We start from the raw sequence: 23,741 nt of genomic DNA, 5'->3' as shown, positions 1-23,741 counted from the left end.
AAATAAAATAAAACAGCATTACCGTTAGGCAAACATAAAATTTATATTCTACTCAAAAATGCAACGTTTATCAATATTTCGTATAAAAAATAATTACATAACAACAAATATTTAATTAGCTACTTCGCATTGCTAATAATAAAGCATTTTACATCACCGTTATACGGATCGAGTAATACTTAGTGTATTATTTTAAACATAAGTTTTTTTTTTACTATTCAAATAATACAAAATTATTACTCGATCTTACACATTACAAAAAAATAGGGTTTTCAATAGAATTCCAAACACGCTAATAAATACTTTCAGTGCTCACATAAACAAGAAAAATAGGAATTGTTGACGATTTTTTCGGATACTAATTTTAAGGGCAGTTTACACGAGCCCATTATATTTGAAACTGAAGATGGACGCAAATATTATATATATATATGATTTTTCTTATAGCGAATTAAATATATTTTTTAGATATTTCAATTTAATACTTTTCTAATGCTAAAATAACTATAAGGCATGTAAGCTGAAACTAATCGACCATAAACCAAGTACTATACTATTTCTCTCAATATTAGTTACTATAATATCGCTGCAATGTCTACTGTTGCATGGAATAAAGTATTGCTATATGAAATGTAAAGTTTGACCGGACTGTACTAAAAAATATTTGTATTTTAATGATCCAAAAAAAACGATTTCAAACAGAAAATGGAGAAAACACAATCCATCTGTCATAACTTCATACAGATAAATAATTTTGATAATAAACAGAAGAAAATGAATATTTTTAATGAACATTAATTAATAGCTCTTTTTCATAGCAATACAAGAATATTTATGCAAGAAGTAGATACTGCAGTTTTATTTTTTAATGTTAGTGTTAAATATATTAATAACAATTCTAAACTAAACCTAAACAATTAAAGTTACAATACTTTTGTAATGTATTGCTAATCAACATCGATTGACAACTAAATATATTGAAACTATAGAGAATTCTAGATTTTAAAAAGTTTGTATTTGACTTCGAAAAATAACTCGGGGAAACTCCTCTCGTATTAATTGACAGTATTTGTATAATTTTTGTTGAGCAATCATAAACGAAACTTTTAAACCAAAATGTATAATAAGGTCGTAGTCAAAATATTATAATCGTTAAAAAAAATCAGCCAAATTTAAAAATTCAATTTAAACAAATTAAACTAAAATGTAAACACTTCCCAAAAGTTCATAATAAAGCCTAAAAACTGAAATAAAACTAATATCAAATTCGTTAGGTACTTTTCTAGAAACTTTTAACAGACTTTTTCTTATTTTATAACTATCCTACAGACAACGACACGAGTGAAGTGAATCTAGCGGTATTACACAGATAGATAAATCAAGAAAATCTTCCGACCAGACAAAATATAACTCTCGAAGAAAATCTATGGTCAAAATGACCAAATTTTTTATACTATTATCTTGAGAAATAATACTGTACCATTCACGATAACTTAGTTACTTATTATACTGATATTTAACCTCCTTGCAACCTGGAGTCATTTAAGAAAACGTAATTTCATCTTCAAATAACCACAATGAAAACAAAAGAACAATTCGTTGTTCGTTTATATCTCACGAGAGACAAAAACTAATCACTTTATTTTAACCGACGTTAGAAAGTATAGTTACTCGAACAATTATTTCCTCTGGTCGGATAAAGACAAACGATGGACATACACAATTTTCAACTTATTGTCAGACGATTGCTTATTGAACATGGAAGCTTCGAGAAACAAATTGCGTTACAACAATTGCATTTGAAACGAAGATATCAACAACATCGAAAAATTCTTACAAAATGTTAAAAATGTCCAAAATTTCATTTGATACACAACACCATATTTTGTCCATTTGTTCGACATAGTTCGGTAAAGTTAATCACCGATATTACCCATCTTATATATAACATGCGTATTTCAATATGAAAACTCCGAAAGGATTTTTTCAACAATACAAATATTTTGTACTAAATGCATAACATTTTATTTGAAAGCTGACGAAGGACTTGTTATCACATAAAATAAACACATACTATGTATTATCTTGAATATCCCCAATACTTGTATTTTAAAAGGCAAATCGTTTAAAAAATGTATCGTCACACTTTCTGATGACACAAGCCCCAAAATCTTTGAATAAATATCAAAATTAGTTCTGCACTTAAGATACATAATCTACACGAGAATGTCACTGAAAATACATTTTTTTATATATTCAATCACAATAGGAGTAAAGCAAAATAAACAACTTTTGACGTTGAATCGACACGATAGCATTGGTCGAGGTCACGAAAAAGGGGCGTTTTGAATATCGGCGAAATGGTTATCGGATTTTTCGGATATAAAATTAAAGTGGATGAAAACTTTGAATTGGAATTGTGTTGTATTGTATCGAAAGATATGTTAATGAAGAACTGTTTGTTGTGCATAATATAGCAGAGCTAAACGGTAAATCGCTTGGAATATAAAAATCTATGGTTTGTTTATCTTTACTCCTATAGAGTTTTAAAATGTTTCAACCTTTACATTGCTGTTTTTAAATCTTGATAAAATAATTACTGTTATTAATAATGGTAACAATGTCCCGATTTTTTGTTAGACTTGAATTTAAATTATTTTTAGACATCACTTAACGACCCAAATGCCGGGGTTTCCTTTGGTAATTTTAGTACGATACGAGATAACCCTATGATTACAATTGAAAGTATCAGTTAAAATTAAATCATAAACCTAATTCATATTAAAGGTGTAACCGATACATTTTTTGCAATGAATTAACGCATAACTGTTGTGCGTTAACAGACCTATTTTAAACATAATCAAAAACAGGACGACTCATCAAAATTATATTCGACAAATACTCATGTCGACGGCCGAGTCCGGACTTCTTCCACTTGTATCGAAGGGCGAGGCTTGACATCCTCCACCTGTATGAGCTGCTCGATCGGTATCAGCGACAGCTCGCCTCCCAGCATCGGAGCCGGGGGCCCCTGCGCGATCGAAAGGACACTATGAAAACAGAAACGACCCACAGAGGGACCGAGGGGGGCGGGGTGACGTACGGGCGTGGTGTGGGGCCGCTCGGGGGTGTGCGGCGAGTGCTTGTCGGCCGCGGCGGCCGCCTCGCGCGCCTTGCGCAGGCCCAGCGAGAACACGGCCACGGAGCGCACGCGCTTCACCAGCGCCGCGCGCGCGCGCGAGCGGCCTGCGGGCACCGCGGGTTCGGGTATTACAGCCGCTCGCACTTGTTGCATATTTTAGCACATTCTTGATTGCTACTGTATAAATAATTCATTTTACTCACTGCTCTTGTCCTTAGGTTTATCGTCCTCACTGGAAGTGGCGCTAGTGTCCATGGATGGTGCCGTCGATGGTACCGCATTTAAGTCGGGCTCTGAACCACCTGCGCTGACGCTTCCCGAAAGCTCCTGAAAATTGCGCATATCCTCGTGATGATAAGAATAATTTTGTTATTTTTGCATTTTTTTCTCATAAACTTGTCGACATAGAGTATGAAGTCATTTTCATGTGGAACAACAAATTAGGCTTTTAGTGATACTTGCCTGCAGCGTTGGATTGACTAAAGGTCTATGCTGAGTGGGATGCGGAATGCAGTGAGCAGATCTGTGAAGAGGTTCGTCTCTCAAGCCGCGTACTCCGAGAAGAGACAGCGGGGCGCCTGGCGTACCTTCCTATAGAGCTTATGTTTAATAATGATGGTGTAAACAAACTAAAATAGCGATTAATTAATAACTGAGGATAAATGATATAAACCACTTCTTACACCTAACGGTGTCGCTAAATTTGGAGTGTAAAATATGGTGTCTGTTGAACCTATAATTACACTAGCTCACCTTGTTTGCCGGATAATACGTGGTACTTACATAGAGAATGCAGCGACTAGCTTACCAAGAATTATCCTACCGGTGGTACCTTTGTGCACATTGGATTAATTTTTTAATTTGTTTGAGACAGTAAAAACTTTTTTAGATTTTTTGTAAAAGTAAAATAATTTTTTTTTATTTCATTAATAAAAATTAGACCAGTCGAACATTTTTGGTAACGCTACTAATGTAAATGATTTTTATACTTTTCTCTAATATTCTTCATTCAATAAAGAGTACTTACCTTACGCCGTATGGGTTTCGTCGGACTAACATCTTGTAGCATTTGTAAGGACCCCGTTGTGACCGCCGGCTCAGTTACAGAAGCTGCCTTAGGTCTGAAAGTTTTAGTTATTTCAACACGCTGTATAAAGTACAGAGTGTTTTGGAGGCAAGCAGAATGTAGGTAGATAGAAAAGCGTTGAACATTACGGCATAAAAAAAACGTGCGATGAATGGAAAATAGTGGATACGTGATTCTTGATTAACTATACATTTGATTAGGACATTTTATATACAAAATCAGGTGTTTTGGATTAAAGGAAATCATTGTTAGAAATAGTTTAATATGGTAAAAGAAAGAAGTTTTTAAATAGAATATACAAATAATTATATGTGTAATGTCAGGGCAATATCAGCAAAAAGCAAGGCAAATTTAAAACTCATTTTACCTCGTTAAATTTTGAAATAAATAGGCATTCTGCTGATAATCATACTTGAAGAATTTTATTGTCTATTTTAAATTATCTGTAAAGGTGTTTTTTTTTAACTTTTCCAAAAATTTAATAAAGCCAAAAAAACTACAAAATTTGAAAGATAAATTTTATTGCAAATCAAAAAATGAATTACAACGGAATAATCATAATAAGCATATAGATAATAAATACTGACTCGATGGAATTATGACGGAATATATACTCTGTAACTACACACCCATCCAGGCATATTACTTGTGTCAAATTAACTGAAAACAAAATGAAAAAAACAAATTTAAAATACATGATCGTCTACATGAATGTACGTTACAAATGTTCCAACGAGCGACTGAATTTTATAAAATTATTACCTGTAAAAATCGTGTCTATGGTTTATAAAACGTTTGGCTAAGTAAACTCATCAATCTGCTATGAGTTAAATTAACAATTTGGTAGATTTTTCTAATATTTATATCTCTTTTTCTACATTTTATTGGATAGCTAGCCTTTAAAAGGAAATTTGATTGGTTGATTGTGTCCAGCTTCTAATATCTTTTTTCCTAAAAAGTATATACTAACGCCGATTAAACTATAATAGGGCTGTGATAATTCAATTATCATTGAATTAAAATTTTCTCATAAATATGTACATTATTTTAGTAGATTATAACGTCAGAAGAAAACGATTTGTTTCCGTTCCAATTTTTAAGAGTTCTTAAGTAAAAAACACTGAACTATACATCTATTAATGTTAAATTCATGAAGTAACGTCACGTGCACATAACATTTAATATATAATAATAATAATGAATATTTGAAGACTTTACACTATAGAAAACGATAACTCTTGCTAATGGAAAATAGCCGTAATGACAGCTTGTAATAAACTTAAAATGAACTACGAGAGGATGTCCAAAAGTCCCCGAAATGAGAGATTCGTTTATTTAATTAAACGACAAAACTTTTTCCTTTTTTTAATAACAGTTCGGAATATCATCCTTTACGTTATATTCATTTGAAAATGTTCTTCCTTAATTATTTTTTAATTTGGAAACAAATATAAAACTTCAAATGTGAAATCTGGAAAATATGGAATTTGAATAAACCAAAGGTGACTTACAAGAGCATAACACCTTTGGATATTTTTCCTTCTCTCGGTCTCACTTATATGAAAGGGTAGCACTTGCCCTATGTTTATCGTGGGTATATTTTCATTGATAATAATCGATTAGTAAAATACTACCTTCCCACCCTCAACCCTTTCGCTCTAATACGCTCACTTTTGGACCTCCTATCGTATATTCATGCAAATTTTAACATTCTCTAAATCTAAAATACATAATATTCTCGAATTGAGTGAAATGTGAAGAAATAATCATGTTGTTGCCGTTGTTAATCTATTAAAAATGAACCATTACTAGTATTTTTTATTAACAGTACCTCAAAACACTTCCAAGAAAGCTATAGCCATATATCTTTAAATATTCACAGTTAAACCAATGGTGTTTTATATCAACATGTTTGACTTTTGTTTATACAACACGTACAATACAAGTCAAAAGTTATGGGACCAATCTGAATCTGAACATATTCGTAAAATTACGGTAGAGCATAAATCGATGAGGATTCCACTTTAAACAATAATAGCGCCATCAGTAGCGGTAGCGTCTTTAAAGATATCGAACTACTCCAAAAAGCCATTCAAAGAGGCGTTTAAGTATAACGTAAGCAGACTAATAGATATATGATAAAAGACGAATGCTCCATGGAGCATGAATGTATGCATTCATTTTTTTTTGCTTTTACAGACAAAGGTAACGGACAATCTTGCGTTAACAAAAAGGAAACAAAAACAAAATATCTTCCGATAACATATATCGAATTTCATTGCTTACTTCTCACTAGAGCAACGAAGATTTTAAAATTTACACGTAACGAAAAAAAAACACAACTTAAAAATAACTTTTTTTGCGGGATGTCACGGAAATATTGCTCAAGTAATACTCGAACGCTCCCTCAGCAATCTTTCGCTAAATAACACATTATTTTGCTAATCCTATGAGCCTGCGGAGGTATCGCTCACCTGAACGGCGGGATCTCGGGTATCTTGCCGATGTTGATGCGCTTCTTGTCGACGGGCTTGTCGCTCTGCTTGGGCGTGGTGGGCGTGGCCGTGCGCGGCGTGGCGCGGCTCGGCGCGCGCACGTCGTCCTGGCTCGTGCCGTCCGACTGCACGGGTGGAGTATTTATTTATGGGATGGGTTGGCGGACGATGGTATGTGGTCACCACCGCCCGTAGGCAATGGCGCTGTAAGAAATATTATCCAACCCTTACAACGCCAGTGCGCCACCAACCTTGGGAACTAAGATGTTATGTCCCTTGTTATGTGCCTGCAGTTACACGGGCTCACTCGCCCTTCAAACCGGAACACAACAATACTGAGTACTGTTGTAAAAACATAGCAATAGTATTGTTTTTAACCTTTGCGTTTTACGCCTTTTGCGTACGATATCTAAAAACATTTTAATTACCTTCATTAGTTATTGGATGTGGTTCAAATACTACGTCGGTACTTTAAAACAGATTCAATTGAAATCAAACTTTGTATATACATTTGATATTGGTGAAAATTCCATACAGCTTTCATATAATTATGTCTTACTTCCATTGTAAATAGATTATTTGAATAATATCTTGAGTTAGAAGACGAATTTTTTTTAAACTACTTGGTACTTAGTATCTATTATACTTCCATAATTTCGTTAAACATAAAAATGAATATATATATATTTTATTTATAAAGTATTACCTAAATAAAGCAGCTTACCAATAGTGGTGCATGTGCATTTTTAATAGCTTCCCTCCTTTGGAACTCCGTTTTAGCCATTTCAGTGGCCAACCAGCCCGGGATCTCCGGGATAGCGATCCGCAGACAGAGTACTATCACTAACACTACATGCTGAAATATTATTTATATCGTTATAATAATAATTGATGCAATTCATATTATAATATTAAACAAATAATCATTGCACACGTAATCAAAACTCATACCACATCTGTATAATATGTAATTTGACTAGATTAGTACTAGACTAGATTTGTCAAGAAGTCTCAATGCAACATAATTCTATATATTGTATGATATTTATTTTGGTAACGTCATATCGTCCACGTTATTTGATCAGCTCAGAAGCAAATTACCTTGTAATATAATAAAGAATAATGAATAATATTATCTGTTTCTTCTTCAAACAATGCGGTCGAATGAACGTGACAGCACAATTCGTCGATATTGTTAACAGCGAGCACCTCGAGCGCCACTATGACGAGGATGGTCTGCGCGGGCGTGACGTCGGGCAGCAGGCGGTGCACGGGGCCCGACAGCCCGATGAGCGCGCAGTTGACCAGCACCGCCACCGCCACCATGGCCTCCATGGCGTGCTGCCAGCTGCCGACGCTGCTGACGCGCTCGCCGAAGGGCCGCTGCGCCACGTGGCACAGCTTGAAGGCGTCGGCGCGCACCTCGCACGCGTTGTTGAGCAGCGCGCACAGCGCCGCCAGCGGGAAGGCCGCCGAGAACAGCACCACGTGGCCCAGCTGCGTCAGCATCTCCAGGTACTCCGCGAACGTGCCCTCGTACTGCCCCCAGGGAGGCAAGGTAATGGTCACTTTATTACTACTCTCTCGCACAGAAATGGTTATTTCTATTGAGGTAATTCTGTGTAAGAGACTGGTATTTGTCCAGTCTCTCCTTGATCACTTGGTGCCAAAATAAATCTAACCTAATTCTTAATTGTGTGCTGTTTTTATTATGTACATGCTAATGTCTGTGTGCGTGTGTGTTCATGTGTGTGTATTGTGGTAAGATGAGACTAAGTAAACTATAACAATGATGGAGACGAGTACGAAGATAACAAAATTTACCTTAAACAGCTGAGACTCGAGTTCCGCTTGATGTATAATCTTCTGTCCGACGAGCGTTTCCGAGTCTCGCCTGTCATGTTTTTCCTTCTCGGTACCGCCGTTTATCAACATTTCTGGCGGTTCACCAGATGACGATGTTCTCTTTTCGAATAACTCGTTCAATTCAGCGGACGTCGGAACTGAAACGTGTGCACAAGTTCTAGAACACATAACTTAAAATGATATATTTGAAAAAATATAAATCAACTCACTTTTGCTGGGACTTAAAGCACCGAAAACATCGAAACAAATCTTCGCCAGCCTGAGGTTCTCGATGAGATATGGTAGGGCGGACTCTTTTAAGTTTCCAATTATTTGTCGCGTTATGAGCAGTACAGCTAGTTGCTACAAGTGAATATGAACGAATTATTATTTCCCTGAACATAATCCAAAACTCTATAATGATTTACAACGTTAGGAATTGCGAAGTTCGCGAGCTATATCTAGTTGACATAGTGTGCCTAAATAAACTCCTTATTCAGAAAAGTTCACGTTATATTTGAAAACATTTATAACCGATCGAATTGACGATGTAAGTACGTCTAAAGTGGCAAAGATAATTTACGATAAAATTATTATCTTCTATTCGGTCTACTAACGGAAGAATATCATTAAAAAGATGCCCGGACTTGATTAAATTAACAAAATAAATATCGAAATGGAGTAAAATGAAATGCAACCAAATTTTCATAACATCAAATCATCTCACCTCTTTCAATTTATCCATATCCTGAAGGTAGAACGCAATGTAGAACAAACTCATGAATGAATTCACAAATTGAAACTGAAACAGAAAATACATTTTTGAAAGTATAGTAAATAAATACTCTTGAATGTAACGATATCGACAAAAGCACGTCTACTTTTAACACACAAAGACAACAATTCGACTTCAATATATAATTAAATGCTATTTGAAGTTTATGAAGCTAATCTAGTCTTGAATTATATTATCTTATTAAATGCCTTATAAATATTATATACTATATTATAAAAACAAATAGTGAAGTGTAACAATGATGAGGTGATTGAGAAATAATACTAAGTTATAAATTATATTTGTATTGCAACAAAAAATAATTTTTAAGTTTAATATGTAATACTAATTTTAAATACTCAGTTATTAATGTTACATACAATTATCAATGAAACTTTTGATGCTATGTTGAATATATGAAGCGGTTTTAATATAATTTATTTTTAGACCATGCTAAAACGTATGTATATTTAATAGACATGCAAGCGGTTTGGTCAATCGATGAGAATTCCGTGCTTTAACGACTATTTAACTTGTATGGTTAATAATTGTTATGTTTTAGTCACGCCCGCAAGGAACGTGCGTGATTAGCGTACACCTCACGTGGGCTGTATGTACGATGACCGACGAAGACTACTGTAATAATCGCGATGAGAATAAACCATTCATACTCATGTCGAATATTACAGTGAAATCTCATAAATATCGTGTTGCTGAATAAAGGTTTCCTAATTAAAGGGTCTTCTTTTAGTAAGAAGTATGCACGAACTGTGGTGCAGCTGTGAATAATGCTGCACGTTATTGTAAAAGTTAGAACATAATAATGTTATCCATCAAGCTTCCTTTTAAATCAATAGTGCTTCACTCTTTTATTATTTAATAAATATACCTGATTTGTAAAACACTTATAATATCGCAGGTCCATATTATAACACAAGAAACAAGAAACTTTTAATCAATGTTTTTTTTTTCTCAAAATATAGACTTGAACTTTTTGTTGTTCTCTCTAAAACTCATTAGATCTGTATTTAATAATAAGTAGATAGGACAGGACACTGCGACGTTATTAGTATTTTACAGATATATATGAATTAATATATGGGACGTTACTTCCAATTTTTAAAATTGCCCCAAAAAATCGTTGTGCTTTAAGTAACTTAGTAATTGTGTAAGAGATGGTTATCAACGCGGATGCAGCGACTAGCGGCAGGCCTGCTATTAGTGTAGCACAAGCATGATTGTCATTTTAGTATTGCATTACTTTTCATAGCTTAATACAAACCAATGCTATTTTCAGAATCAGATGATTTTCATACTTTGTCTCGAGTCGATAGTTTTCTGTTTTTTATAAAAATTGGACGGTGTCGGTGTTACCATTTTATTAAAATGTTGTATTTTTCCATCCAGTCCCGTTTGGTAAGCGGTAAAGAGAAAACAATATGCACTATATTATCTTATAACACTACAAACTCTTTCAATATTATCGCTACGTTTATCTAAAACTATAACTAAGTTCAATGATTATTTTATTTAATAAGTTTAACTATTTCATATTATTTAAGAATAAAATATTCTAATTTTAAGTCTATAAAAAAATCTAGAAGAATCTCGAAGTATTGTCACAACACATGCACAAAAAAAATTAAATATCGCTATTTTGTTAGTGTTCAATTGTCTGTGAATGTTGCTAGTACAAAAAAATTTAAAATCCACACAACGCACACAATGTTATTAATATAATATATAATTTCGACATGTCGTACTACATTCTATGATGATGTAAAATTTTGACTAAGCTAGTAGTTTTATTTGATAAATATAATAATTCCTAAGGGCTTCCTACCAGAGAAATCGTATCCAAGCAATTTTAATTGACCTTGGGTATATTTTTTTTTCTTTTACTAGTGTCAATGGAAGGGGTTTTATTTATAACCAGTGGTTGTAGAACTAAAATGAGAAAGGATAGTTTTTTTTTTTTTAAATCAAGTAAAATACGTTATTATTAATATAATAACGTGTACTCATAAATTTCAATTCAACTAAAAATCTGTTATCTATCTAATGGGGACCGCTATGTACCTATTCATTATTAGGTATAATCTAATAAAAAATTTAGTGTAATACACATTTTCAAAAGACACTTATTATATATCCAGCGCTTTTTTATTTTTTTTACGAAAATTTGACGATAAATTTTGACAACACACATTTTGATTTTAAATATGACTTTAAAAAATAAAAATAAATTCGTTTAACATACAGAACTTACCTTTATCGTTAAGCCATTTCGCGATTCGTGCATAAACTTCTTCTTCGACTGCAATAAGTATCGCCAAAAAAGCGCGTGGTATCCAACTGAAGTAAAATATCGTATCTTCCCACCAATCCTGTGAATAAATTTAAGTTAAATGTAATAACTCTGTTTTAAGCGTAAAAATATCTATCTATATTCTCTCACATACGTTCCACCACTCATCATATATTGTACCGCCAATACTTAAAACTCTTGTGTTCCGGTTTGAAGTACCCTTGGTTAGTGGTGCATTGTTAATGTTAACTTTTTCACTTCTGCTACAAAAAAACTCAATATTTTTTGCTAGCTTAAGCTAAACCGTAGGTCGAGTACCCTCCTGACCTGCGTCCTCAGCAGCGCGAAGGTGGCCAGGCCGGCGACGGCGAGACACAGCAGCATGAGCGGCAGCGACACGGCGTGGCGCCACACGCGCCGGCGCCACGCCGCGTACTGCGGCTCGGGCCGCCCCGTCACCTCGCTCGTACCCATCTCGCCCTGGTACCGACAACTAATTAATTCTAGTACATATTTGCTGAAAAATATCAAATTAAAAGTTCCATATTTAAATAGCGCGCGAAAACGCTACTTAGACAATATGGCGCTGCAATGGGGTTGGTGACGTCTCTTGCCTGTATTGTAATCTGTGACACATATAATCCACATGCAGTAGGCAAATGACAACAACATTTATTAATTAGTTAACAAGCAAGTGACGCCATCATAAAGCCGACCAATCAGGAGCGTTTTGTGGCACGTGACAAACGCTTAAAAAAATGCATTTTCAGTTATGGATTTTTGTATAAATTAATTATTATTTTCAACTTTCGTTAATAAATAACAATTTTTAAACTCATAATATATACAGATTACAATAATTGACGCTTTATTTTTCGCATTGTCAAATAGCCTATTATGTTCTATTTTTTTTTTAATTGATTGTCACTAAGGTTAGGACTACAGTCACAATTTTATTCTGGTATACAAACAAAATACTTTGTTAGCCGCTTTAAAACATAAATATACTAATTATTAATTCAGCCTAACTAAAAATGATTCCTATTTTCTTGAATAAATTAATTATTGGTTGAGAGTGAGCGTATATACATGTATATATAGTTGAACGAAAACATTAGACAACTACGGGTGAAAAACCGTGTTCCCTTTTAACGACGCTATCTTATTGGATAGGGGCCATATTTAATAACAGTGTTATAACACATTTGTCAATAGAACTTAAAAAAATATAACTTAACAATAATAAGGCAAATAACCATTTCAATGTGCAAACCGAATACTAAATAATTACTAAACTAATACTACTAATTAATTAATAAAATACTAAACTAATTCACATTACTTAGGTAATGTGAATTCAACAAAAAGCCATTAGGAAAACTTGCTTACTCAGAATTTATTAAGAGAAATACAGATTATGTTACGATGTTTCCTTTTATTCGAGATAACAAATTCAATCATACACAAAAATTAAAACTTATTGCCGAAGTTCTTACCTGAAATAAAGGTCGCGGTTCGACGAGCCATTCATCCCTTTGGTCCAAAGTCCCCCATCTATATGCCAAGACATTTGAGTATCTGTAAAATAACAAATATGTATATTGTTAACATAATTCAGAATAATAATACTGTAACATTAGTTTTAATTTAATCTTGTTAATTGGTGATTCTAAAGAGTATTTTAATTTAAAATAATAATACACTTCATTTTTCACCCCAAATGAGCATAGACGGAAGATATACAAGAAAAATATTTTATACATAAATATAATATTATAATGTTACATTTAAACTTTGAAACTTAATGTTAACCTAATGAAAAAAAAAGAGTTTTCAACGCAAATTTTCTTACTGGATAAAACGCTTCATTAAATATGTTTAACACGTCACATTCACTCGCACATATGCAAAATGTTCGGGGATGAGCAGATTAGTACAGTCAGAGCATTAAAGCTAGAAATATATAGAATAATTTAATGCTCAGTACAGATTTTATGCAAGTAATTTACAAATGTTGCACTTGGTTACAATGCACTCAAATGTGACCTTGTAGTTTGCTTTAATATAGAAGATTATCCAATTAAGTCTCACTTTGAAAATCTATTAAGATAGAGATAACCTAAAAATTTCTTTCCTTATTTATCCTCCTTGCTTTAAGAAAAGCAAAACAAATGGATTATTTTGTTTTTCTCTTGTTAAAAGAAATATGTTCACTATTGAAACCATTGTTACTTTAATCTTTATTTTGTATTACTTGCATAGTTCTCTGAGCGACAAAAGATTCGACTTTAAAGTTTATTGACATTTGTCTATCTTTGCATAAATTATGCGTTACATTTTGTTTTAGATATTTTTGAATCATATAGAACCCTTGTATAAAATAAATGCACTATCACTAGTAATACCTTATATATATGATTAACATAAAAAACCAAAAGAGCGCTATGAATTACATTTGCAAACCTTTTCCAAGTCTCCAAATAAACGCAGGCCCAAAGAACGTTGAACAGTGAAAATAAGACATAAGCTATATCTTTCCAGTAATCATTCGCTGTTCCCAACCAAACCTATAAAAAATAAAACATGATTAAATTATTTGTAAAATTAACAAATAGTAAAAATTTATTATGAAATTTGCGCCTTTGCCAGTTTTTATGGATATCACATTAAAAAAAATATCTTGACTCTTGATTCCTTGTCATTATTACAATGTCCAAACAAATGTAAACAAATGCATTTTTTTTAATTCGTCAAGACTTTTTATGTCATTGGAAGTAGGGACGCAAACTATGTTTTATTTTATTTTATGTACTGTATTTGTAACATATATTATGTAAACATTCTAGCTCACTGCACTCCTTCTCCATGTGAACTTTAACTATGACCAATATCACACTCCTACATAATATTATTAAAAAAAGGGTAAAGAAAATTAATTCCCGTATTAATATACATATTTGAATAGCTTACTAGAGCATTAGTTCAAAGGAAATAAATAACTATATTTGATCAATTAGAGCTTACCCAAAATATAAACCCAACAACAGCAGGAACTGTTAGCGACTGAGTGTAATGTCCCAGCCAAGCGAAATACATTGCTATCTTCACACCGAAATATTCGCTTATTTCGTCTGAAATTTAAGAAATCATAATGTTATCGTTATCAACGATCCTTGATTTTAACTAGTATACGTAAAGCTAAGCTTTTTTAAAGAAGGTCTTTTAAGTGTAAGATTTACCAGAAGTTTCTCACAAAAAAAAAAATATTCGTCTCATTTAAACTGTCTATGTCAATAAATAGTTGTGATTTAGGCGAGACTGAGAGAGTGTTAGGTAGAGTTGTGAACATATCAGATTCCTATTTTTCTACGACCTTTATTGACTATACATTTTTATACTTGTCGCGACAAGGAATTAAACTAGCTAAACAAACCCCCTAAGCTACTTCAAAACCTACTCGTTTTTAACTTAAAATATATCGAACCTTTATCGCAAATTTAAGCCACTGGGAATGAATTAAAAAAAAACATATTTCTAACTTCAATAATGACAAACTTCAAAAAGGATGAATTTTCAAAAAAGTTATATAAAAAACTCCATTTGGGATTGTAATAATTATTTTTATAACAACCGACAATACAGACAGCAGAAATACAAAGATTCAAGTAATGCTGCTGCCACACTGCGTATAACTTCAGTGTGGGTGCAGCATTGTACAAAAGTTATAAAACGTTATTGGACGTTTGCCAATTAACATTTTATCATAAATTAGCAAAAGTTATCAAATGTTTTCATGATTATAACATTATAATTATAATTTATATGTTAGTAAACAAATTATCTACCTCGGAAACCAGATCCAGAGTCCAAAACGATTATTGCACAATATTATACAACAATTTCATTAGCGTTGAAAACATTTAACGAATCTTAACAAATTCTAACTTATGCTAAAAAATGTTATAGTTTAGTTAATTTTCAATACTTATTTAGGACGTTTAAGCTACCTGGCTTAATACAGTGTTGTGGGAAGGAGTCAGTATTTTAAAACACAATTAAAAACAATGGCCTCGTTAAAGATCGTTATCCTCAGAGCGCGTAATTCCTTGGCTTTCTCATTGAGATATATGATGATTTAATTGATAACGTTAACGAAAAACTTACCCAAAGGCTGAGGTGAGAATAATGTCTTAACCCATTTTTTCCGAAGGTTTTCTAGAGCCGTGCGCTCATGAAGTGGGAACATTCCAGCAACTACACCACGACTTACGCAGGCTGGAACTATAATACAGAAGATTACATTATTAGCATTTAAAATTATGAAAAAATGCATTTAAAATATTCTATAATACTTATATTAAAAAAGCTTCAATATTATTTGGAAGGCTCTTTAGATGATCATAAATTGAAGTTCAAACATCTTACCGATACTTTGTCCAGGTCGCAGAGTGAGTGCCGGTTCGAGTGCGTGCTCGTCCCCGGGCTCGGCGCGTGCCGATTCGAGCACGTGTTTCACCAACGCTCCGCGCTCTTGGGAGCTTAACAAATCTGCAGCTGTTGTACCCTGTTTAATATACAACTTCATTTACCCATAATTCGTAGATATAAATTGTATTAACTTACAATATATGAATGCTGTTAGGATAGGACCTTTTGGAATGCAGCAACGTATGACGTCAGATAGCGCATACGGTAGCGTTAGCAACGTTATCGATGTAGCTCATCGTTGCATTGTAGTAATGTTATGTATGCGATGAAAATTATTATAAAGTAGGATAGTTCAACGACTAATAAAAAAAATGCATGTGCTGTGTGACAAAAATTCTTGTAAACCAATTAATAAAGTGCATAATTATTAAGTTTATTATTTTTTAAATTCATCCGCCATTATTGTTTTTCTGACATTACATGCAATGCTAAATTAACTCAGTTTCAAAATATCCTACTCTAAGTACTTTATTAACCTAAAATAAAATAATAATATCAATGAATACAATACGAGTGCTTGAAAAATTATTACGTTTCACAAAATAGGAATATAAAATGAATAACGGACTTAATAATGATAAGGCACGTACGACTCTTAAGACTTTTGTACATTGAAATATAAAATTGTATTCCGAAAATATTACTGTCGGAAAAATAAGTAATAAATAAGATTAATGGTGAATGGAATTGAAATAATGAAAAAAAAAATTTCAAAGACCGAACAAGTTATATTTGTAGAGAACATTTCATTATTTTTCTTATAATACTGTGTAATGAATAATTTAACGTAAGTAATCGTGTCGATTTCTTTTTTATACTTAACCATTGGTGTGACCACTGTTGTGTTCGTTGATATTTTTTTAAACACTTTGGAGATTTAAAAATAATACAAAAAACGTATCTGTTTAAATTTTGGCAGCGTTCTTTTAGAAAGTTCGTCCAGACCGACAATTTTATATGCCGTCCGTATAAACATGCCATTGAGCTCATGTCCATCTTTTCAAATATTATAACTTCAGAAAATGCAAAAGCCATATCAATTGGATTTTAGTATCCGAACAGAAACAAGCAAAACTTACCAATCTATAATATAAATCAAAATAATACATTGTAAATATCGTTACTATGTTTTTTTGTTTATTATATCGTTAGTCGGACGAGCAAGTGGGTCACGTGATGGTATATGGTCACCACCTCCCATAGACAATGGCGTTGTAAGAAATATTAACCATTCCTTACATCACCAATGCGCCATCAACCTTGGGAACTAAGATATTACGTTCCTTGTGCCTATAGTTACACTGGCTCACTCACCCTTCAAACCGCAATACAACATTACTAAGTACTGTTGTTTGGCGGTAGAATATCAGATGAGTGGCTACCCAGACGGACTTGCACAAAGCCCTACGACCACGATATAAGTTTTTTTTACCATTTCTTATATAACATAAAAGGAACGTGAAGAAAACCGCTCGGCACAGCCAGTATGTATTGAAATAATCAGTTTAATAACAGTAACTATTGAATTTAGTAAGTCTGGTTGGCTCGAATATAATTTGTTATTTCGTACTGTACAGAAGGTCTATAGGCTTCGATTTCCGTGACTACATAACATAATTCCCCTATCATAAAACGCCTCACTTAGTAACAAGTTATGGCAAATTGCCATTATTTATAGAAATTGTATTCTGGATACAACGCACGTACATTTTTATCGTAGGCCCGAATCGAGCTAAGCTCATCGATATTAAATATTACTCGTGTATATCTTCTCAGAATCGATTTCTTCAACATATAAGAATAGGTTTACAAGTCGACTAATGCTTTGCAGATAAGTTATATATGTTACCGTAAGATTACAAACATCGTTAGATTACAATGTATCTCATCGGATTGTAAACTGTCGAAACATTGTGAACCGTGAAATATGATTTCAATTTAACTCATTATTTTTCGCTATATTGTAATCTATCGAAGGGAAGCGGTGACAGTTTACAATCTGACGAGATAGATTGTAATCTAACGATGTTTGTAATCTTACGGTAACATATACATCTGCAAAGCTCTAAGAAGATGTTATAGGAGAAGTACTGATATATTGAGATGTGAGACAATTTGGTGGTAAACGATGTATATCTTCCTTTAAAGGAAAAAGGCCTATCTACTACAGAATTGACTTGTTTGCACATAACTTAGGATCTCTTCTAATTTTATAACATGAAGAGTTTGTTTGTGTAATTACACTAATCTCAAGTTTTAATAGTAAAATATATTTGTTAATGCATTTTTCGGGTATGATTGCAGACTAACGCGGTGTCATATAAGGATGGATCTTATCACTGAAATCAATGTCCCTTACCTTTTGAAAACAATGCATATCCCGAACAGTGAATTCCTTATATCCGCCACCAAATTCTGGTTTCAGCAACTTTGGCAAATGGACTTCTTCAGCTGTTTGCAAAAGTCTAAACGTTGGAAAGAAAGACATTCGAAAACTTATTTAGTACAATTCAAAAATTAAAATATTATTGAGGCAAATTATTGCCTAAATACAGATTAATCGTAATAATTTAAAAGAAAATCAGCAATCACAAAAAACATTCCACACTAGACTAGACTAGAGTATTAAGGAAAATTACGACCAAAAAGTTCCCCAGAAAATAAGTATTAAATTTATTTAGATAAATTAATATCTGTCTTACTTACACTTCATCATCAGCAGTTATATAAAAAGCAGAGCATTGTGAGGAAGCATGTTGACGAACGCATACGCGTAATCGGGGTCGACTCCCGCGCAACTTTTGCAGCAACCATAGTAGCATACTGTCTGGGAGACCTAAAAAAATGTTGTGTAGAATTATAGTAATAATTTCAAATCAAGATTTATAGGCTTTAAATTATATAGCCATTCGTTAGTTGATTTATAATTTTTCTTAATAAATTGAACTGCCTTATCATTACCAAACTAAACGAGAGGCAATCCTGTTTAGCCGACTTCTAAATAAAGAAGGTTATCAATTTGACTTTCAAATATTCAATCTTAATTATAGAAATTATAAAATACATTGATTATTGAATTAGGCAGTCGATCCATTTCATTTCGGAATGCGATTAATATTTTGGCAATCTTTTACAATCAAAACTGAACAATATTAATAAGTAGTTTCATAAATAAAGAATCGACGGGTTTTTGTATACATACCACGGAACCTCAAATCGACACGTGGAAAACCCTTGCAAGTAAGGGTATGTTTGTAATATAATAAGATTCATATTTTACAAAAAATAATTTACTGGACAACCGTCAGTTTTTCGACAACTATTTAACTACAACTTAGAAAAAGAAGAAAATAGCGATTTTTTTTTTAAATATTTACCTAAAGTGTAGTAAGTTTAATGACACACATTATACATACACTTATAAATAGAATAGTCGTAATATACATATATAACGACAGACATATCATAGACATTATCGACATTTTGACTTATAGATCCGCGATATATTTAATATAGGCGTCCATAACTTAAGTGAGTGACACTTGCACGCAATGCTTATACGACGCCGTAGTGTACGTGACACGTCTAGAAGTAAATACAGCAAAAAATATATAAATTGGATTATATTTGTTAAGTTTATTACATTAAAATACCGATAAAATTTAACATGGAAGGGCGCGCCTTCGTAAGTGAGATCTATGTACCATAAAAGTTGACACATTTGTATTTTGTTCATAGAGGTTTATATGCTTACCATTTATTTTGTTGTAACTTTGGCGCAAACATAAATCATTATATTAAATCTATCAATGCATTAATTACCTATTTTTACCATCAATACAATTAATCGAATGTTACAAAATGTAAATAACATACTTTGAAAGAAAATGAATTATTTTAGCTTAGAATAAGAAGGTAAAAATAAGTAGAATGTAAAATAAAAAAAGTTCCTCTCAATTCGATTCCTGCCTGAGCGCGACATTCGTCGTGAGAACTGAAAAGTTAAATAGGTACTTTACTTTGCCAAATAGCCTTGCCAAATGTCTACTCAGCCTGATTTATATAGGGAATTACTTTTATTTTAGACACGGTCTTGAATTGTTAAGGTCTATGCATAAAGTTTACTTGAATAAAATTGATATCGATTTGATTTTGAATAAAAAGGTATAATCTTGTCTGAGATATTTATCTACATACCTTATCTATTAAGTATCAACTTGCATATATTTTTATTTAATACATAGACATAATAAAATAGTCTATTAAAACTACAAGAGGATTTACGCATAAACATTGGTCGAGATACTGAATATTTATCTATGATATAAATTCGGGAAAAAATTGCGTTTTGAATGTCTGCGAAACTATTATCGCAACTTTTAAATAAAAATAAAGTGAGAGAGATAAATTAATCTAGAATTGACTATAATGAATAATATGGCAGACCTACAACCTAATCACATAGAATATGTAATGTACGGTTTAGGGTATCCTTTATAGTAATTTAAAGCAGGTAGCCGTGTTCTAACGATGCCTCATTCGTTATATTATGACAAGTATTTATGAAACAGATGAACACTTACATACACGCTGAATTGATATAAGCTCCGTAGTCGGATAATATATTTAATTTTGTTCTTTAACATTTTCATTATTTTTTTTATATTAAAGCATTGCCTATAGTCGATACAGTTATTCATCACCATTAGCTTGCTCTTATCGAATTTATTTACGACTACGTTTCTTGGGAATACTTTTATTGGTGCGTAAGTGCTCGATAGATGCTTAATAAAAAATCTTTAGTCGGCTTTTACGACACCCGAAGGTCGAATTTGGGTGAATTACACTACTGCCTACATAAGCCTGAACTTATCGGTTTTTATCTTACGTTTTAGTGGTTAATAACCTTTCTGAAAGATATTTTTTGTTAAGAAGTTTAAGCTGATTTCAATTATGTTTATATTGTCCAACTACTGCGCTTGTTCCTCTTGATTAACGATTTGCGTAAATTTGCAGTTTACACGCGGAGCCGTCGGTTCTGTTATGTATACACAGTATTCCGGTCTAGCGCAGACGTGACTGTTAAGACTGTACACGAATTCTAAGCTGAATTACAAGAATTCATTATATTTTAAAATATCTGTCTCACAAAAAAAGAAAGATGTGTGTGTCTATCTGAGAGTAATAGAGAACGGGGTATTTTTATCTATGTTAACTAAATAACACAAGCTTTCTTTATAAAATTAAGGTAAGCAAATAGGCCTGAAATGGTCACCACTGCATATAGAAATTGGTATTGTAAGAAATAGCAATTCTTCCTTATCACCAACGCGCCACCATCGTCACACGCCTTCTTTGAGCCTGTACTGACTCATTTACCCTTTAAACTGTATATAACACAACAATACCAAGTATTGCTGTTTGGCAGCAGAATATATTATGAGAGGGTAATATACCTACCCAGAAGAGCTTGCACAGAGTTAAAATACCAAGTTAAAATAACTTCGGCTTTTGTATTGAAAAGGATATTATTTAAAATCCTATAATAACATCACATTTTGAACATCAAGTTTTCTTTTAAATCTATTGAGCATTTGAAAGTAAGAAAGTAAAGTATGGACATTCTATATACACTATTATTAGTTAATGTATTTTTTTTTAAAGAATATTAGCAATGCCTCGAATTAATTTGCCTCTTGTTTTAAGCTTATCACTTGTGAGTGGGGACAACAATAGCCATAGGGGTCAGAAATGATCCTGTGACTTTTTACATATTTAGGCAGCCTGTAAACTATTCCACTGATATAAGTAATGGATGTATGTATAATATTATTTCTTATCTTTATTCTTCTTGATAGAATCTACATTCCGAACTAGTGGTTTAAATTTAAATTAATCTTTTTAAATGACAATCCCACTGTTTTTGATTCAAAGATACTTTAATAAAATATATATAGATTCTCATTGTGAATATCTAATGAACACAAGTTTGAATAAAAAATGTTTTGAGTGTAATAAAAAGAAAATTTCACATTTACCTTTAGGAAAAATGAGCACAACATCAGTTTGTTGCGTAGGAGTTGAGTGTAGCAATAATCGTCTTGGATGCATCAAATGAGCACCCAGTTGCCCTGCCATTGGTAAACGTCTGCGTAGTTCTCTACCAGCTGTAGTAAGTAGTGTAATAAACAAATAATTAATTGCAATAAAAAGTGTTCTAAAGGAAATAAGATTAACACAAAAAATGTCCTATACCCATATATTTAAATGTTGCAATTAAACTTACATAGAAATGCATTATGCTTAATATTTTAAAACAAATATGTTTCCTTAGTCAAAATTTTAATTACTTGTATTTTGTTAGTTTAATAATAATTTTATCATAGAGTATTAAATGGTTGCAATTGTATCTTCAATCCCACAAGGCTTCTCAGAGAAAAGTTAGATAATTGATATGAACTTTGTTTTATAAATATTTATTAATAAAAAAATTGTAACTTCAAATAAGTAACAAGAAAAAAGTAGATTGATAATCAGTTAATTAATGTACAATATTTAAATGATTAGTCGTCTATATAATCAATAGTATTTATAATAAGAAATATAAAAGAATAAGTTAAAACTTTAAAACACCAAAATAGAAGATAAAAATTAAAAACATTAGATGTGCGATAGCTTTCATGTCCAACTAATTCTTTATATTTACCTGTTCAGTTGTTCGCTATTCATGAGTTAGTCTTAGAGAAAAACATGTACGAAAGAGACAAATCAAAGAGTAACTCTAATTTAAATAAAGACTTTTAAATTTGTTACAAAAATCAACAAAACATACACAATAAGCGGTTGAAAAATCATGTATCAAATGTAAAAAAATAATAAACAAAATAAATGAAAGTTAAAAAAAATATATATATTTTCGTAAACATTTTTTAACTTACCGCTATCCAATTTATCTTTCGCAAATTCGGCAAAAGATTTATGTTCCTGGGGTGAAGAATGGGAACTACTTTCATTATCTTCCTTCTCATGATTACCGATTCCACAATTATTACCTTCCATGACGAATACACGAAAAAACTAATGAACAATGAAACGCGCACAGAGACCTTCAATGATCTTACATCATCGATTACAATAACTAGTATGCAATGACTTATTCACGAAATATAACAATATGCACAAACTAATGTCACCTCCGCCTTATTCATAACAATTTAAACATAAAACATAGTAATGTACGCGTAGCATTTTATATTTATTTTATTAAATATTACTGCGACAAACAATCATCTGTCAGAATTCAAAATTGATTTTTGGCCGCCATTGCTCGCCTAGTAGTCACTGAGTTGCCATAGCTCTCAATGAAATCATTTGAAAGTACTTAACGAAAATTTTAGGTCCTATAAATATAAATCTTTTAAAATGAGTTAGGCTACTGCCACTCCATGTGAAATTGTGCATATACAAAGCGTACATCCGCACGCGACTCACCTACGCAGACCCAGCGTGGTACGCACTGACAAGCGAAACAAGCGGCAAGTCGTTGCGGGCTCAACAGTCTCTAGCGCTACGCACCATCACCGGAGCCCCCCGATATGTGA

General features: G+C 32.5%; 1 protein-coding gene across 1 annotated transcript; it reads right to left on the bottom strand.

The window, feature by feature from the left end:
* Window positions 1-18: 18 nt before the first annotated feature.
* Window positions 19-23,484, bottom strand: LOC113397700 (anoctamin-8-like). The gene is made up of 23 exons (XM_026636140.2): window positions 23,079-23,484; window positions 22,179-22,307; window positions 18,847-18,976; window positions 18,500-18,605; window positions 16,078-16,216; window positions 15,817-15,933; window positions 14,677-14,783; window positions 14,116-14,219; window positions 13,149-13,230; window positions 11,980-12,132; window positions 11,614-11,731; window positions 10,627-10,682; window positions 9,297-9,371; window positions 8,800-8,932; window positions 8,549-8,727; window positions 7,934-8,263; window positions 7,449-7,580; window positions 6,704-6,849; window positions 4,170-4,263; window positions 3,605-3,733; window positions 3,346-3,469; window positions 3,104-3,246; window positions 19-3,031 (listed from the first exon to the last, which is right to left on the bottom strand). Exons 1-23 carry the CDS (start codon window positions 23,197-23,199, stop codon window positions 2,903-2,905), a joined length of 2,976 nt encoding a protein of 991 aa, XP_026491925.1. The 5' UTR covers window positions 23,200-23,484; the 3' UTR covers window positions 19-2,902.
* Between the last annotated feature and the right edge of the window lie 257 nt (window positions 23,485-23,741).

The sequence above is a fragment of the Vanessa tameamea genome, chromosome 23 (assembly GCF_037043105.1).
Source record: "Vanessa tameamea isolate UH-Manoa-2023 chromosome 23, ilVanTame1 primary haplotype, whole genome shotgun sequence".
In the NCBI taxonomy this organism is placed as follows: domain Eukaryota; kingdom Metazoa; phylum Arthropoda; class Insecta; order Lepidoptera; family Nymphalidae; genus Vanessa; species Vanessa tameamea.
Note: the sequence above shows the minus strand (reverse complement) of the source record. Positions and strands in the feature narration are given on the sequence as shown.